Source organism: Acartia tonsa, chromosome 10 (assembly GCF_053477335.1).
Source record: "Acartia tonsa isolate MP-2025a chromosome 10, ASM5347733v1, whole genome shotgun sequence".
NCBI classification, from domain to species: domain Eukaryota; kingdom Metazoa; phylum Arthropoda; class Copepoda; order Calanoida; family Acartiidae; genus Acartia; species Acartia tonsa.
In genome coordinates this window covers 22,752,348-22,771,926 of record NC_137269.1, presented here as the reverse complement: position 1 = coordinate 22,771,926, position 19,579 = coordinate 22,752,348, and the positions used below count along the sequence as shown (strand labels likewise).

The window sequence follows — 19,579 nt, the reverse complement described above, 5'->3', positions numbered from 1 at the left end:
AAATTTATAATTCTTTTATTCCTTTAATTAACTTTATAGCATTACATTGCATTGGAAAAGATAGTTTTAAACTAATTTTTTTAATATTTTTGTGCAAAATTTCATAATAAACCATTTTTGTTTACAAATTATTATTACTGTATAGAAGGGCTCGGCCGCCGCGCTTATGTTTCAATTGAAATCATCCTGAGAAGCATCAATTTCAAAAAGTATAAAATTATAGATTTAATAAAAAATACAACTTTATATACTGTGAGAATTATAAAATAGGTAACATTATGTTATTTATTTTTAGTAGCGCAGCTACTCTATAACTAAGAGATGTCTGAACATCTGTCGAAGTATCTACGCAGTTTAAAACATGTTCACAATTTTTCATACTCTAAAACAACGATCACAATACATCTACAATCGAACTTATGGCATATATTTTACCAATAGTCAAGTAATGCGTTTAAACATTTTATTAACTAAAAGTCCACAAATTAGGGATCTTAAGGGACAAGCCAATGCACGATAAATCAATATTTATCCCAAATGATGATAGATAAATAACTTATATCGATTAAAATTATGGACTGAAAATTTGGAACAAACCAACCAATCACAATTCAATAAAAGTATTAAATAAGTTTTTGAGTCAACAAATGTAAAAACGTGGATTTAAAACTTTGGGTACCATTTTAATGTACAATCTCATGTCCCCTCTTTTCCTGATAATTATAGATTTTCTGTAGAAAAATTTACTAGAGGACATAACATGGATTTAAAACTTTTGGTATCAGTGTAATTTACAGTCCAATGTTCCCTCCCACCCTCATCATTATATATTTTCTGCAGTAAAATTTACTAGTGGACATGACTGTTCTTGTTATATTTTCTTAAACTAGGTTCAACAACATGGGCTACTCATATATTGCACTTGGCAAATCGTACAGATACTGGTTTCTATGATAGACTCCATAAAAAGGTAATAAATATCAGCTACTAATATTCAATTAAAAGGCAACAAAAATGTAGTTAATACGACAGGAATTGATAGGAAAGTCTTTGGATGCTATTAAATAGGGCTCGGCAGACTAATCTTAAAATTTAAACCCGTTTGGGTGCTTTGAAAAAAGTTTTGAAAAGAGGGATTCCATATGGATCAGGTTTAGACTTCCAGCTGATTTATAAACTGTGAAAGGTTAATTTCCCTGAGGCTTACAGTCGGCTGACGCGCGGCTGCAGAGCCTTGCTAATGAGTGAAGCTTCTAGTTAACAATTGTTTATGTGTAGGCACAAGTATTGAGTCCTCGACCAAGAGACACAATGGAAAGAATAAATATGGAACAGTTAGCACTCAAATTTTTATTTGTCAGGTAGGTGTGTAATTAGACATGCATTGAAATTTTATTAGATTTGCTTGGGATGCACTTATTCCGTTTATCTATTCTATGCTCCTGTACTCCAGAGATTTAATAAACTGGAAAAAGTAGCTAAAAAAACTGCCTTGGACTTATGACATTTAATGTTATGATTTTAGTGTTAGCTAGATCTTATTGACAAACAAAAAACCTTACTGCGTTAAATGATAGGATACCCTCTACCCTTTCTTTATTATCAAATTATTATAAAAATATTTCTGTGCTCGACAAGGAACTTTGATGAAAATTGCCCATAATTATTCTTTGTTTATATTGCAGAGACCCATTTGAACGGCTGTTGTCGGCGTATCTTGATAAAATAGCGCAGCCAAGTAAAGGCGCAGAGATTAAAACATTTGGTAAAGTACAGGTGACTTTAGGTTTAATATAATAATATCCAATTAATAACAAACACTTTAACTTTAATATAATAACTAGCGGCTTCGCCCCTAGCCTTTAGGGGCTTTGCCCCAAGAGGTAATTAAAACAAATTGGAACTGCCCCAGTATCAAATTCAAAAAAAAGGGGGAGGGGGGGACCAATAGGTATATACCCTGAAGAGTAGAATCCAATCGGTTCAGTGGTTACCGAGATCTTAAGCTTCAGACGGACAGACATCATTCTACTTTGTATTATAGATATCCAATTAATAACAAACACAGTACTTTAACTGTTAACAAGAATGACAACATCAATAAGATGAAATCAATCGGTAGAACAAACGAACAATGAACATGAACCAGAATGTTGGTTTAAATTAAACAAAATTGTAAATAAACTTGTTGCAAAACTGATTGAATACAGGATTCTGTTTAATGACATACTGACAACATTTTTAAGACTTGATTTTAGAGAAGTCTCGCCTAAAATATTGTATCTTATTGTCCAAGGAATTATTGTTCCAAAAATCATAATGATATCATACAAAAAATTGTTGTCAAAAAAGTTAAAAGCAGCTTTTTTTAAATGGACTTTCTGTTAACGATTATAGAGTTGCTACGCTTTCCAAATCCTATATATCAAATGAAAATTGTCAACGAAAAAGAAAATCTATTATTATTTATGTTTTTTAGAGAATCATTGCTAAAATCAATAACAATACATTTGATCCATTGAAACAGGTAAGGTAAAATATTAATTAAATTTTCATTAAAAAGTTATTATATAGGGCTCGCCAGTCCTGAGGCCGTCGGCTTTAACTGCGGAAATGGCAAAATTTAAAATACTTATTCCAGCTAAAAATCAAGCATTTAAATCAGTGGCGTGCACAGGGGGTGTAAAACCATAAAATGGGTGAAAAATAGGAAGGAAGGCAGACATTACCAATTGAAATCTTATTGGAGGTGTCGACACCCTTCTGCCATACGCCACAAGTTCATGGAATCTAAAACACACCCTGAAAACCAAAATATCTGAGGATTAATAATAGATGTAGAATACGTTGAATTTTTGTTGTAGATTTAGGTTGCTAATATAAAACTCAGATATTGGTCGATGCGTTCCTCAATTGCTAGAGGGCTGGATTTGGTAAAGTTATGAGTAGAGGGGTAGGGGTCTTTTTATTGGTCAGCTGGGAGAAACATTTTATTAGGGTTTACGAGAATCTCTCGCAATATCCACGGATTCTAAAACGATTGGATTAAGACAGTCATGGACAAAATTCAAAATAAAAATATAGCTGCTGTTATAAAACTAGCTTGTCTTTGTTATATTTGTAGGGTCCTACTTTTGAGCAGTTTGTTGATTTTGTTAGTAAACCTATACCAAAGCAAGTCAAAGCAAGTTTTCGAGGTGCCGTTGATTCGGTGAGTAAATTCTTCCAGTTCATTACACACGGTCATACTAAAGATGATAAAAATAGTAACAATTGCTGCTTTCTTTCTTTCGAGACATTCTTTTTTTGATCTAGTAGATTTTCTTAGTCATATACTGAACTTTTTATGCTTTTTATTGATGCGTTACAATCATGGAAAGTAAAAGGAAAAGAATAGAATGGGCACGAGCTATATGTAACTCTACCCACGGGGTGGGGAACATGATCCAAATTTGTATTGCATTAAAATCAGATAATAGCGTCGGAAATATAAACAACGGCGAGTTCCTACAAAAGAACAGAAATACATTTTCTAGCAGTCGAAAAGGATCTCCTAGACTTGGGCTAGGCAGTTGTCTTGATTATACATTTGTTGTGAAAACAATCATCTCTGTTTTTTTTCAGAAAATAAATTTTCATTGGAGACCTGTCTTCTTAAATTGTTTTCCTTGTAATTACAGGTATTCCAATTTTGAAATATATAATTCTTGTTTTTTTTTCTGTCTTTCTTCATTTCATTCAAGAAAAATAACAATGGAGAAAAGGGTTATTCTTTGGTAGGTATTGAACTATATTTGTAAAATGGGTTTATCATTAATTGGAACTTACACCAGATTCCCATGTACTCTAATAGGTGAAAATTATAACTGGCTAAAATAACATTCTCCCCCCCCCCCCTCCTACCGTATGAACGAACAGACCAATAAATCAAATCCTTGATAGCGACCCAATTCTACGATAATTTTCCTTTGTCATAATATTTTATATCTATTGACAGCAAATACCTTCCTGTCCCTTCCACAAAAAAAGAGAAAAAAGAAATTACTTTTAGAAAATAGTCTATATCTATAATACAAAGTAGAATGATGTCTTTCCGTCCGTCCGTCCTTCCGTCTGTCTGTCTGCCCGTCTGTCTGTCCCTTTAGATCTCGGTAACCACTGAACCGATCGGATTCTACTCTTCAGGGAATATACCTACCTGTCCTGTGGTGGTTTTAGGCTATTTTCTTGCGGGTTGGGACACCCTCAACCTTCCCAAAAATGAAAAAAATCCTCCCTCAATTTTTTTTTAATTATCGAAAATTTGTTGGGGGCATCTCCAGAGGTAATTATTTTTTTTTCTTTAATTACCTCTTGGGGCAAGGCCCCTAGAGGCTAGGGTCGAAACCGCTAGTTTACTATAAATTAAAACAAACTCCTTTGTTAAAGATATGATATAATTGGAAAAATGGAAACATTCAACGAGGATTCTCAATATATCAAAGAAAAATTAAACCTACCCATTGAAATTGATTTTAGAGGGTAAGAATTTTTAAAAACAATTTGATTATAAAATATATCATCTGTACTAATGGATTTTTTTACAGACTTGTTCATATATTTATTTAGAAATTCTGGTAAAAATGGTCAGGCATCTAATAACAGAACATTAGAGGCATTCAAAAACATTAAACTAGAGTAAGATTTTCAAAACATTTTGATAACGAAACTTTTTTACATTCAAGGTCGGTCCGTTTGACCGTACATCCATAAATCTTTTCGTTAAATTAGATGTGTTAGAATCGTTGTACCAATTTCAAACTCTGCAGTAGGATTTTTTTTAAGTTAGGCACTCAAAAATGTTTACAATATATTTCATATAGAAAGTTCATACGCTCAAATATTATTTAATTATTTTTATATGATACTTTATATTTAAAATAATGATACCTAGGGTGATTAAGTATTAAACATGGAGGTAGGGGTTGTAGGCAGGAATAGTAGGACTGTTCCCAGAGTTTTAAATTAACGTTTTCTTATTTGTTCGCTTAACTCTGTTGACTGTTACTGAAGTTTGATTTGTTGGATCATTAAGTTAAGTGTCGATACGTTTCAACCACTAATTGTAATCTACAGAAGATTTTATCCTTGATATTTTCGATCTTTTTTTTATTAAGTCTGTAATTTTTCAAGGTTAGGAAAGGGATATTTTTTTATAAAACTTTGGGAACCAATATAATTTACAGCCCTATGTCAGATCCCCCACCTTCACCCCTTGATATAAAGATGCTTTACAAAATTTATGATATTTCTTTTTTTTATTTCAGAGCAGTAGAGAGACTGTACAGAAGTTTTCAGCCTGACTTTGATCTATTTGGCTATGATGTGGAAAAATATAGACAAGTTGCAAAGAAGGATTAAATAAAATAAGTTAAAACCGAAGGCATGCAACACCCAGCAAAATTAATGTGTCCTTTATTGTTTATAGTCAGGTTTTTGTGGTTAAACATGACCAAATCTTTGGTTCCTCGAATAGTGTTTAGTTTTGGTGATATTTTATATAAATATCAGGCATATTGTCTGCATTAGTTATTTATTTATTCATTTATATTAGTAGCGAAGGTACTCTATAGCTTAATATCTTATGGAGTCCGTACAAAAGTTAAATTTAAGGTTGTATGTGACTTTTATACCATAAAACCTCCACCCTCTTCATCTACCCCCTACACCTTTCATGCACGCCTCTGTTTTAATATCATTACTTATTTTATTAACCTCAGTATTATTTATGCGCTATTTGGATGCATATGTTCTTGTTTATTTTGTGTATGCTAATTTGATATTTATTTATGACGTAATAAATTTATATTTAAGAGAAAACCTTATTTCTATAATGAAATCTTTACTGGGGGCGTCTCTAGGTATCGTTTGTTTGTCGGGGATGATCATACAACGGTTCCGAGGTACAGTAGATTAATTCTGTTTGAAATTACAGAAAGTTAGGATACATGTTTATCTTGGGGTAAAACTGTTTTTGGTGTTTCCAAAGAAAGTAAGTAGGGGAAATAAAAGACAGTCAAATTGAAAAGGTCATCTGGGAAGGAATAGCCAAAACCAACCCCAGACTTAAGTTTAAATAGAATAACAGAATCCACTTCAAGACCTATTTCGAGCTACCCTAAAATGGAGAACTCAATCAGTTAGTTAGTTAGCGAGATCCTAACTAACGAATAAACAAACAAATACCTCATCATAAAATAGGATATATGAATGGTATACGATATATGTGTGGTATGCGGCAGCTCTGGACCATGCAGAAACCAAGACATTATAGTGATGCTACGCACCTAGCTAAATCCTGTTATTCTACAATTATAAAGCCACCTGAAAATATGTCAGATAACGGTACTGATTTCATCTCTCAGTTGTCCTGCAAATGGAGGGAGGGGTGTTACCCCTCCCTCTCCCATCTTAAGCACCGGAACCTTCCCCTTCAACCACCAAGTTATCAGCACCACCTCAACCCTGAGGATAAAGGATCTAAACCTGCCCTCACCTGATAGAATCACCCCCACACAGACTGTTGTTGTCACAAGTAATCATCAAACCTTCCCTCTTTAGTACCCAGACCTACCACTCAACCCCTCTATGCTTATCTACCTATTGTGCTGCTCCATGGGCTATCCTGCCTGCCCCAGACAGGGATAGCCATCTACCTAACCATTGCAATTATCTATGTTTTACTGTATGATTTATCGTTAACTATCTTTATTCCTAATCCATATGTATTTATATTATGGTTAACTGTATTCTTAATTCCCCCCACCCTTTCCAGGGATGGGGAATCATGATTGCCCAAACTGACTATTGTATATGTATTATAATGCTTTTATGTTATGATCATTTATTCCTATCCATGTAGTTATTGTTTGTTGTATATAGCTTTAGTATCCTTTAAACCTTCAATAAAGTGACAACTGAAATAGATGTTGATTCTTGTCTAGTGAATGCTAGAGAAGCGTAGCTTCTCTATAGTAAGGTGTCCACGTCTGTTCACACTGCCGTAGTCTTTATTCGAACTCTGGTGTCTGCCATTTACCCTAGGCGGATACCACAACTTTTGGTGACAGCTGTGTGAGATTACGGCGAACCACAAGTGTAGAGCAGACGCGCAGCTGAGGCTAAGGTACTCCCAGCAGTGAAACTGGCAAAACTGACACAAGCAACCTGAATTACCCACCCTGGACAGCAAGTCTAACTCTGCATCCGGCAGTTGTGGAAGTGAAACTTGACGAAGAACCGCGAGAAGCGCCGACATCTAACGGAGAATTGAGCGCTCAAAAGGCTGAAACAGGCCTGCGGACCGGCTGAAACAAGCCAAATAAGTGTAAACGGCTGAAAATAGGCCAATTTTACTGCAAGAGATAGCAGGATCCGAACCAGTGGCGCTAGCAGGACGGGACATTCCCTGCCGCCATCAGCTGGATTTGGATAAGCGGCGCTAGCAGGACGGGACATTCCCTGCCGCCGATAGGCTGAAACACGCCACATAGCTGCAAGCGGCGCTAGCAGGACGGGACATTCCCTGCCGCCGATAGGCTGAAACACGCCACATAGCTGCGAGCTGCGAGCCAACATACGAGTGTAGTGCACCAAAGCAGAGAAAACTACGTCAACTCCAAGTATCCTGAGAGGCTACAACGCAGCCACCCATCTAGAAAAACAGATATTATATCACATTTGCAGGGATTACCACCCTGGTGTGATGGTTAAACAATAGATTTATGAGCAAAGATTGGCAAACAATTTGTTGTGTTGTGATAAAACTAAAAATAGAACAGGCTTGGATTTACTGTGTATTGTGATAACAACTAAAAATAGAACAGGGTTGGTAAACAAATCTGTTATGTAATTGTGATAAGGACAAAAATAGAAGCTAGATGTAATATAACAAATGCCCTGACACACCATCTAATTACCTCAAGCCTACAGCACAACAACAATACACCCCTTATTTCAGAGGAAAGGGAGGGGCTCACTCTCCATTGAAGAGAACACAATCAAGGTGATATAAAAATAAACCTAGGATTAAGGAGAGAGGGCAACATTACCTCATTACACAGTTGCCTCAAACCCACGGCATTCCCCCCTTCCTCACAGGGGGAACGGACGGATTTACCCCGTCCCCTCACGCGCTTCCCCCCTCATACCCACACTTGACTAAGTCCGCCCATGGTGTGGAGCTAGTGACCGGGATCACAGAGCGCTATTTACGGGTAGCGCAACGGAGTGCGGAATATCATAAAATTCAACGGACAGAGCGGACCAACGAGAGAGCAAGTTGAGGGATAAGTGCGCGTTTTACCTGCGTGCGCGGATTGACGGTGCGTAAGCGCGCTGCACGGAAAGGAGATTTCACACACACACACCCACACACAGGAGAGGGGCCACTCTATAGCATACAACAGAGATATTTTTTTAGGAGAAAAACTTGCAAGTTCCTCCCTCCCTATCTACAGTGTGATAAGGAAAATTAAACCAGTTCCTTAAACCCGCTCAGACCCTCAACATCTTCCTAGCCCTGCCAACTCTACTTCAAAACTGAGTGGTTAGTGAAACAAATATATATATATATAGTTAGCCTACCTATCCATATATCTACCAGCGGATACGCTCCTAGAGACATCTGTGGATACCTAACATATTCCTTTTACCTTTAAGCTAAGATCCGCTGGTTATCACAGAAATCAAGAGCTATACTGGAAAGGAGAACAACTCAGGCTCAACAGTTAAACAAGACGCTGGCACCAACAGACCAACCCCCTGCTACTTATCATGGGGACGCGCCAGCCACAGAAACTCTTGAGCCAGGAGGACCGAGCCTACGGCTACGTGGACTACCACCCTAATTACACAGCTATAGTATTTATATTAGGGGTGAGCCGGCTCGAACCTCCTTGCGGCGCGGCTACTCTACTCTGCTCCTACATCTACAAGATAAGAACTTGGCAGCCCCTAGCCCGACGTGCGGAAATAGAAGACATTCATGATTGGGCATTAACTGTGTGCCTAGGCCTGCTGCTGACACTGTGGTGGACAGAAGTCTTCATTTGGACCAGAACCACCAACATCTGTACCCCACCACTCTCTGCTTCTTCATACACGATACTGCTTCTGTTATTACTCTGGCCTACTGTGTTGAGTACAGTGAACATCAAACACATGCCAGGTCACAGACCCCTGGTCCCTGAGATGCCCTTGTCTGGAAGGGTGACTGAATGTCCGCTGCACCGCTCCTGTTCAGTTGGTGCTCAACGCACGAGAAATAGCAATACTGGACTGGGGATTGCTGAACCTGTAGGTGTCCTCCTGGGGGTGTTGAACGATGCAACTGAGCCTAATGAGAAGGTGACAAGCTCCAGAGACTTAGTGGCCAGCCCCAAGATGGACACTACTACCAGAACTGAGACTTCAAAGGGGCCCAGCCCTAGGGCCAGTACCACCTGTTTCTGGGGTGGAAAGGTCCTCCCTGGCACTGGCCTCACCAATCTGGAGGATGGGGAGCTGTCCCAGGGGAATAGGCTCTTCACCCAGATGCCCGACGCGTACCTGGGGGTGGGGGAGCCGCCACCCAAGCCTCCCTGGGAGCCCCCAGGCATGGAACGACTGGGGACCGGCCTAAGGATGGGGACTGGTGACCTGCTGCAGAGGAAGACTTTACCCAGCACGGAGGGAGCAGGGTTGACCAGCAGCAGTGAGGCTGTTCCCCCACACTCCAAGACCAGATGCCGCTACTCTGTTGAACCACTGCACATGTCCCAGCCAAGTTCCCCCATGCTGCTGAAGATGGAGGCCCACCAGGATGCAGAGCTCCAACTAGGGAAGTCAATAAGAAGGCCACCCCTTGCCAAAACCAGAACCACCGCAGGGGCTCCCCGACAGCAGCTGACGGAGCCTGGCAGGGACGCCATACCAGCTGGCAACTCTGGCCCAACTCAGGTGGCTACCAACAGTCTGCTGACAGTCCGGAATACAGTTCAGGCTACCATCAGTATGGCATCTTCTGGGCCTTGCTGGTCCACCTGTGGGTACCTGTCCACACACTGGCCACAGGTACCCCCCAGAGATCATAGCCCCCTTTCTGACTGGCACCATCAACGGCCTTTGCTACCAACCACCTGGCATACCCAGAGGCAGGACCCCTCATGTGGAGAAGCACCTGCAGAAGCTAAGGCCGAGGCTGGCCTCGCCACCCAGGGGAGGAGAGCCGCCGTTGGATGGAAGGAACCTGTGTGTATGGGGAGGAGGCTGAATGTAACCAAGGAGCCACCACAAGCAGCCCAGCACCGCCTGACCCCTAGTAGGGGAGACCCTGTTTGTCAGCTGGTGCCCCAACTGGAGGAGGAGAGACCTGGCAGGTTGATACACCCTGGGGAAGCCGGCTTGATGGGACCCAGCTGGACGAAGGGGCGCTGCCGCTTCAACGGCCACACAGCCGCCAAGTGTAGAACCGGTTGGGACCGGGCAATGAAGAAACACCAGGCCGCCCAACAACCTGCATGCAACCAGTCTGCCACCCAGGTCCACCTGGAGGGAGATGCCCAGCCGTCACCCCAACTAGCTGCCGCCGCTGGGGCCGCGGCTACCCAGGAGTCTGTGTCTCAGATTGGGACCATGGTGGCCAGGATCAACGTGCTGGGAGGAGCGGCTGAACCCAACCGGGTTGGCCTGGACCTCAGCCGCAACCACAGGGGACCGGTGTCCGTAACCCCTGTCACCCCCAGCAAGAGCCGAGGGGCGCTACCCAGCGCCACCGGGACGGTGTACGGGGAGGCCCTGGCGGCCGCCGAGTGGGAGAGGCAAGAGGCGCTAGCCAGCGAGTCTGAGTCGATGTATGGGACGCCAACCGGCGTCGCCACCTGGAAGGAACGAGAGGTGCTTCCCTGCACCACCAAGCTGATGTCTGGGGCGACAACCGTTGCCGCCACCTGTGAAGACTGGGGGGTGCTATCCAGCGCCCCACACTGGTGCCTGGGGCGACAACCGTCGCCGCCACCGAGAGACCTGGACCCCTGTGAAGACTGGGGGGTGCTATCCAGCGCCCCCACACTGGTGCCTGGGGCGACAACCGTCGCCGCCACCGAGATACCTGGACCCCGGAATGAGCCCGCAGCCCCAGAGGAAGGGGTGACACCCGTCACCCCCAGCCAGCCAGAGCCCCCAGCCAGCAGGGAGAGTCCAGCTGTCCCTCACCCTCAACTGCATCCAGCTGTCTACCTCCCTCAACCAAGCCAGGGTAATTGTATTGCACTGGTGTACCAGGAAGTTTGGGCTGGGCCAAACTTGCCTGCGCCCCCTGCATCTGCCCCAGGAGCCAGGGTATCAGCCATTACCAGCCAAACTGAAGAAGCTTTGACCGCTGCCTGGGGAGTAACACAACTAGATGCGCCAAGTGCCGAGCCTAACCATAGAAGTAGAGGATCCCCAACAATTATGTCTACCCAAGATGGAGGCAATGTGCCTGGACCCCTTCAGGCTAGGGGAGGAAATCCGGAGCCTTGTGCCTCCAGTCCACCAGCAGCAGTGTCCGTGGATGGGCCTGTCTCCCAGCCAACTAGAGCGGAGCCACCCTTGCAGATCCAAGACAGCCTCCGGCATAAAGGATGGACTGTTACCTTTCCCTACCCCGCAGGTCGGACTGCCATGCACCACCCTGCCAATGTCCAGAATGAGCCTGAAGGAGGCAACGCTCCTACAGTATGGCAACCACCACCTGCCCGCGTTGACAGAGACCCTGGAAGCCGAATGAACCTGACCAGCCCCGAGGGCGAAGAAACTGCGCCTGCATCCAGTAGCCAGCCTGCCAGCAGCAAGGTGACCAACACGATGGAGACCACCAGCCCAGTGGAGAAACCTGAAGAGGTGTATACCAGGCGGCTGTTGGTCCAAGCCCCCTCATGTGCTGTGCCACCCCTGGAGGTTGCCAGGGTGGCCTCAGAGGTACACATCCAACGGCCAGAATATCCAACAGGACCAGCTACTCCAGCAGACATAGCCGATTCCGTTAGACCTGGGGAGGGCTGGAGTCCACCACCGTCCAGCAACTGGTATCCTGGCGGACCCATTCCACAAGGACAACAAACTGAAGGCCGCAACCACTGTCGGAAGTCTGGCGGTGCAGACAACCCCTCCAGCCTTCCGAGGGGAGAGTTGTGGTATGCGGCAGCTCTGGACCATGCAGAAACCAAGACATTATAGTGATGCTACGCACCTAGCTAAATCCTGTTATTCTACAATTATAAAGCCACCTGAAAATATGTCAGATAACGGTACTGATTTCATCTCTCAGTTGTCCTGCAAATGGAGGGAGGGGTGTTACCCCTCCCTCTCCCATCTTAAGCACCGGAACCTTCCCCTTCAACCACCAAGTTATCAGCACCACCTCAACCCTGAGGATAAAGGATCTAAACCTGCCCTCACCTGATAGAATCACCCCCACACAGACTGTTGTTGTCACAAGTAATCATCAAACCTTCCCTCTTTAGTACCCAGACCTACCACTCAACCCCTCTATGCTTATCTACCTATTGTGCTGCTCCATGGGCTATCCTGCCTGCCCCAGACAGGGATAGCCATCTACCTAACCATTGCAATTATCTATGTTTTACTGTATGATTTATCGTTAACTATCTTTATTCCTAATCCATATGTATTTATATTATGGTTAACTGTATTCTTAATTCCCCCCACCCTTTCCAGGGATGGGGAATCATGATTGCCCAAACTGACTATTGTATATGTATTATAATGCTTTTATGTTATGATCATTTATTCCTATCCATGTAGTTATTGTTTGTTGTATATAGCTTTAGTATCCTTTAAACCTTCAATAAAGTGACAACTGAAATAGATGTTGATTCTTGTCTAGTGAATGCTAGAGAAGCGTAGCTTCTCTATAGTAAGGTGTCCACGTCTGTTCACACTGCCGTAGTCTTTATTCGAACTCTGGTGTCTGCCATTTACCCTAGGCGGATACCACATATGAACATTTATCATATAACTAAATGAATAGATATTTATATCAAAAATTTATATAGCATATACGACATACGTGGATATTATTTTATAATTGTCATAAATTTAGGTTGCTAACATGGAACTTTTTTATGGTCAGTCCGTTCATCCAGTAGGAGGAGAGGAGATGAGGAGTATCATTATTTTAGCACGCTGTGAGTTTTACTTTATTAGAGAACATTTAAATCTGGTGTAACATCCATTTATTAATATATCCATTATACCAAATAATTGTACATACCTCTTGTGGTGGTACGTCAAATAATTGTACATACCTCTTGTGGTGGTACGTCAAATAATTGTACATACCTCTTGTGGTGGTACGTCAAATGAAACAGTTCTAAGGTCCACCTTCTTGATAATATCTGTACATGGTAGTACTAACATCATTCCTGGACCCTGGACATAAAAGAATTAGGTCATACCATTGGTTTGTTGTCTGTAGGCTCATTTGACACTTTCCCTTAAAATGTCTTGTTGTGTTCAGAACCCCCCCCCCCTCTATATAAAATAAATTGAAAAAAGAGGGGTTAGTTTTTGTTTGTTTGTATTTGACTTCAGGTCAGGCTAGGGTAAGATTTATTGGGCACTGAGTACGTAGTCCAGCAGGGTTAGGGTGCTGCAGGTAGTATGGTACGAATTGAGTAGATGTGCAATTATTGGTCATTTCTAAAGATTTAACTGTTCTTTTCACCATTTTCTGGGAAGTTAGGTAAAGTTTCAGAAAAGGTTTAAGGCTGTTTGGGGGAGTTGGTATTTAGTTTACACCCCAAACGGGAGCTACGACACGTCAACCTCCCTTACCCCCCTAGGGAAAAAACTTTCTTCAAAAAAATCATTTTTTTTATAAGACATACAGTGGGGAAGGGGTTACACACCACCTCTTGGGGGAAAAAAAGTAATGGTTACCTTCGCCTCTCCCTTTAGGATTCTTCCTAAACGAAGTATGACAGCTCTCTCATATTCTTGGACAATCTAAATATGAAAATTGACAATAAAAGTTGTATGTTTAACTTGTCTTGTTGTTGTCGAGAAGGTTGCGTCGTGTTAATAACTATTGATAGAAACATAACTTATATTTTCTAATTTTAAATATAAAAAAATCAAAGTTTAAATACAAAAGTAAAGATAAAAAATATTCATATTTGCATTTTTTAATTTATGAATAGACTGTGTGAGAAGTATAGTATTTAAAATTCATAACAACCGTGCGGATTTATGCAAATTATATACTAATAGGGTTGCGAGAACAATGCATAATTTTAGAAAAATAAGATGGGATGTACTAAAACAGTGCCCTGTGTTCCACTAATTTATATACAATTTTGTTTAGACATATGCATTTTTATTTTGCTAATTAGGGTCTGACATTGTACAAGTCTGATTTCAGAGCTTTGGTCTTATGGATGCTGTTATCATAAATAGCTTAAATATTACATGTAGATGTATAATAATTAATAATGATAAATAATTGGATTGTATAATGTATCAATGTTAAATCTTTAATAAAAATCAATGTTCTTTTTCTCAAATTTTTTTCCTTATGCCTAGCCCCTGCTGTGGGATCCTAAACCAGTACCAAATTTGAACTAATCTAATCTGACCTAAAGAAATAAGCAAATCAACACGATAAAATGGGGGGAGTGTTTCTGTGCTCAACAAGACCTACACAAGTAGTGGTTTCATTATTTTATTTCCATTGTCCTATCCTCTATCCCTGTATAAAAATCCACGTAAAAATGAAAATGTCAAATGGCTTGCTGACTGCATGAAATGTCGATAAACATTTAAACAACATTTTCTCAGAATTAATCCATTATTCACCATGTTGATATTTTCTTTTCTGGAATATTCATGTCATTTTATCAAAAAAAATTTCCTAGATTTTTTGAGGTAACCAAAACAAGGTATCGCTACAAAACCAATTAATATCTGTTGGATTAGAACCGGTTCTAATCCATACTGAAATATCATGTATCGCATCTAAATATAGCCCCTCGGCCGATAAATCTGGTTTTAATCTTTATTTTTTTATATTAATATCCGCAGAAAGTTATCTAAATATAATACGATGCGATAAATAATTAATTTCACTCTATCCTTATAGCATAGCCTTTTAGGCTATTTTTAGGGGATTTACTGATGTCACCCTTCTTTTGAATATTTTACGTACATTTAACAATAAAATAAATTGGTATCGAAAGTAGGATTGCAACCATGTTGTCTTATTCGTTGGCTCAAAAACTTTGAACACTTTTATTGAAGTTTAATTGGTTTGTTTCAAGCTACTATGTAGTGTCCAAACTTTCTAACCAATATATTAATCTACAGAAGACATAATTTTGTTTATAACCAGTAAGGATGTATTTCAATTAAACGACCATTAAGATCCCTGCCAACAATTAGATATTTCATAGTCAAATAATCCCTTTCAAAGACATGCATAAATAGTACTAGAAGATAATATTGTGCAGAGGGTAAAGAGAAAATTTTTGCATAAAATGTATGTGATTACTCAAAAGCATTCCCAACTGACAGACCAAATTGTACTAATATGAGAGATAATTTATACAAATAGATATATTATTACTTGGATGTTACACCAGATTTTCGTGTTCTGTAATAAAGTGAAACTCACTGCGGGCTAAAGTAATGATACCCCACATCCTCCACTTTACTCCATCCCCTCCCCTCCTTCTGAACTTATAAATGAGTTCCATGTTAATAAATTGACGACAATTTTTCCTCGTATATTCTATATCCATTTTATACAAGTAAATCTAATTACATTTCATGTAACATCAAAAACTAAATTTACAATTAAGACGACATATCATAAACATTATTTTTCCTTTAAATAAAAGGCACAAACACGATTGTAGGAATTAGGAAAAAGCCTTTTTACGTTATGCATGGTTATCTAAAAAAAGTTTGAATATCGGAATAAAAACACCGAAGATATGATGAAAATATGAACAAGGATGACAACATCCATAAGTAGCGAAGCCCAAATATCGTAGATGGGAATACGTACAAGTAGATTTAAAGTGTATATATTAGAATCAAGAATAGATTTATTGGATAAAATAAACATGAAACCTTTTTTTATTTTGTATGATGACGATAGTCAAAGTAAATTACATTAAAGATGCTCATAACAATCTGAAAAATTATTTTGATACTGATATCCCAACAAAGTATGAAAATTGGATAAAAAAAACAAAGATATGGGGAAATATGTAAAAAATATAAAAATAGCCAAAAACCTGATAAAAGGCAGTCTGGCCGCCATGGTTGTTTTCTTAAAACGACAGAAAATTTATTTTGTATATCCTTAACTTACAAAATATGGAAAATCGGACTATACCTATACACTGAAGATATGGAGAAAATTTTTAAAAATTATACCTGGACACAAAAAATAGAGATACTTGTAGAGTGACAACAGTAGTGCCTCTAATATATATCAACTTTACCTGGACACAAAAAGATAGAGATACTGGTAGTGTGACAACAGTGGTGGTTCTGATATATATAACTATACCTGGACACAAAAAAATAGAGATACTGGTAGAGTGACAACAGTTGTGCCTCTAATATATAAACTATACCTGGACACAAAAGAATAGAGATACTTGTAGAGTGACAACAGTAGTGCCTCTAATATATATATCAACTATACCTGGACACAAAAGAATAGAGATACGGGTAGAGTGACAACAGTGGTGCCTCTAATATATATCAACTATACCTGTACACAAAAGAATAGAGATACCGGTAGAGTGACAACAGTGGTACCTCTAATATATATCAACTATACCTGTACACAAAAGAATAGAGATACGGGTAGAGTGACAACAGTGGTGCCTCTAATATATATCAACTATACCTGGACACAAAAGAATAGAGATACAGGTAGAGTGACAACAAATAGGATATATGAGAACAGGACTAGCAAGTCGGAACAACAACCAGCATCAGGAACCATTTCATCTAAATTATTCATTTTCTAAATTAGAAAAAGTCAACCTTTTGTTTTGGATTTGTTTTTTATTTATGGACATTTAAATACTTTTACTAATAATAATAATTTTTTTTACATCAAAGACAAGATATTTCTATTTTTTTATTATTTTATGACCAGTCATAAATTTTAGGATCAAATTAATGTTCAATAAAAATTTAATATTTAAAAATGTAGAGGAGAATTTATATATACTGTAAATCTGGATGTACTTATTTAAGTCACTTTATTCAAACATTATTTGCATTAGTTTCTCAAGTGATTGGCCTATATCTACAAAGTTGCTTTGTATAATATATCACCTGGATATACTCTGGAATTGCCAGGATAGCCATTCAATTTTTGTCTACCAGAGTGTCTAAACAACAAGAGAAATTAATGTAATGAGTAATACTTTGGCTTTAATAACAGGCTCAGCTAAGTATACAAATATTCGATATTGGCTAATTAAGTATATGTTTTTTGAGGTTTGTCTCTTTAGGAATACCTAAAGCTTTTGATCACAAGTATTAATACAGAATATCTGTAGTACTATCAACACTGATGACCTCTAGTAAGTATACCTGACAATATCTGTAGTACTATCAACACTGATGACCTCTAGTAAGTATACCTGATAATATCTGTAGTACTATCAACACTGATGACCTCTAGTAATTATACCTGACAATATCTGTAGTACTATCAACAATGATGACCTCTAGTAAGTATACCTGACAATATCTGTAGTACTATCAACACTGATGACCTCTAGTAAGTATACCTGACAATATCTGTAGTACTATCAACACTGATGACCTCTAGTAAGTACACCTGACAATATCTGTAGTACTATCAACAATGATGACCTCTAGTAAGTATACCTGACAATGTATGTAGTACTATCAACACTGATGACCTCTAGTAAGTATACCTGACAATATCTGTAGTACTATCAACAATGATGACCTCTAGTAAGTATACCTGACAATATCTGTAGTACTATCAACACTGATGACCTCTAGTGACGCAGCTGAAACATCTTGTTGAAATTGTTGCATACTAACTCTATAAGGTTAAGGCAATTTATAAAAATGTCCTGATAATAATGATAAATGTGGTATTATTGACTAACGAAGAGGGGGAATGCTTTTGCCAAAAACTGACGCAACTTAATACACTGCATGTTATGAATTCATTTCGGATAAAGATTGTGCAATTAAAGAGTAAGTTATTTGAAGGTCACTTCGTTAAGAAAGATTTGGTTGAGAGATACACAATTCAGATTACCGTAGTGTCCCGTCATCAATAGGTAATTACGAGGCTACCACGCCTCTTCTAGGTGTTCTTTAAAATAAACCTAGCAAGGGGTTTATTAAGGGAATATATTAAGATTTAATTTTGACCCTTGTTTAAGTCAGTTTGACTTTTGCAAAGTGTTTGATAGATTTTAAGGAGCGAAGTGCCAGTATAATTATTTTAATACATTAAATAAACAAATTTCTTTTTCGTTTAACTGTCTCTTTGTTCTGGTATACATCTAAAACGGATGAAGAGCTAAAGCGCTGGGTTTCTAAATAAAATAAACCGTTTCTATTTGATTAAATAGCCACCAGGGACAAAAGCAAGCCAATAATTCAATATTTTTAAAATAGCTAAAATTTTAGTTATCATTTTAGGGCTCAGCAACCGCTGTTAATCGGTCAGCTTAAAGGCACAAAACATAATTTTCGGAAAATTACTGAACGTTCAAAATTTTTTGCAGCTACATTTAAAGCTTTTTCGGCTATCATTCCTAGATTTTATGAATGATGTATATATGAGATGTGATGGTAGACTGAACAGTTATTGAAACTAAACTCCAAGAATAGACTCTAACATTTATATTTAAATGTCAATATTTAGTTTTCAAGGTTTAAACAGAATTATATGCACAGGTATTTAAAGTAAAATCCAATTCTAAAAAGTGTTAAGTCAAAGAGATCTAAAGAGATAAGACAATGGCCGGTAAATTGATGTACATCCCCATTGATAAAATAATACAAAATTATACCTTAATTGAAATATTTGGAAACCAAATTTAATGAACTAACCAATCAAAATTCAATAAAGGTCACAAAAGTTATTAAGCCATCGAACAAAGAAAACATTATTATAAAACTTTGGGAACTGAATAAACAGACCAATGTTTATGTCCCCAAAAATTAATAATAAAGTCTAATCTATTTGTAATAAAAATTTGTGAATTTACCTATCCAAGATTTGCAAGAATTTAAGAAGGCATGTTTCTCTCTATTATATATATATAAATATATGAGGCCTCAAATATCATCTAATATTCACTGTTATGTAATTATAAATATTTAGATAATTAATTAGTTATTTATTTTTCATACTAATTTATTTATTTTGAAAAAGGATAATTATGTTAATAAGCAACGAATAAAAAGAATTAAACAAAAATTCAGATAATATTTGGTATATTAAACTTTTATAGGGTTGACCCTCTCCATTGAAAATATA

At 38.8% G+C, this 19,579-nt stretch overlaps 2 protein-coding genes across 3 annotated transcripts in view; one reads left to right on the top strand and one right to left on the bottom strand.

Moving 5' to 3' along the window:
• LOC145329651 (band 7 protein AGAP004871-like) overlaps positions 1 to 18,120 on the bottom strand; it is a 28,129-nt gene extending 10,009 nt beyond the window's left edge. The window contains exons 1-5 of one of the 2 annotated variants that reach the window (XM_080173993.1): positions 18,041 to 18,120; positions 17,380 to 17,435; positions 16,943 to 17,046; positions 13,963 to 14,028; positions 13,363 to 13,452 (exon numbers count right to left, since the gene is read on the bottom strand). In XM_080173993.1, the coding sequence (XP_080030119.1) occupies positions 13,363 to 13,452; positions 13,963 to 14,028; positions 16,943 to 17,046; positions 17,380 to 17,435; positions 18,041 to 18,117 (393 nt within the window). In that variant the 5' untranslated portion in view covers positions 18,118 to 18,120. Of the gene's footprint in view, positions 1 to 13,362; positions 13,453 to 13,962; positions 14,029 to 16,942; positions 17,047 to 17,379; positions 17,436 to 17,640; positions 17,677 to 18,040 lie in introns of those variants that run through there. The other variant, XM_080173994.1, reaches the window with a different exon arrangement.
• LOC145330645 (carbohydrate sulfotransferase 11-like) lies at positions 228 to 5,769 on the top strand. Its single transcript, XM_080175310.1, has 10 exons — positions 228 to 270; positions 891 to 970; positions 1,279 to 1,361; positions 1,686 to 1,776; positions 2,480 to 2,527; positions 3,125 to 3,211; positions 3,625 to 3,680; positions 4,429 to 4,521; positions 4,609 to 4,677; positions 5,307 to 5,769. The coding sequence occupies exons 3-10, from the start codon at positions 1,312 to 1,314 to the stop codon at positions 5,398 to 5,400; spliced, it is 588 nt and encodes a 195-aa protein (XP_080031436.1). The 5' UTR covers positions 228 to 270; positions 891 to 970; positions 1,279 to 1,311; the 3' UTR covers positions 5,401 to 5,769.
• Positions 18,121 to 19,579: the final 1,459 nt, after the last annotated feature.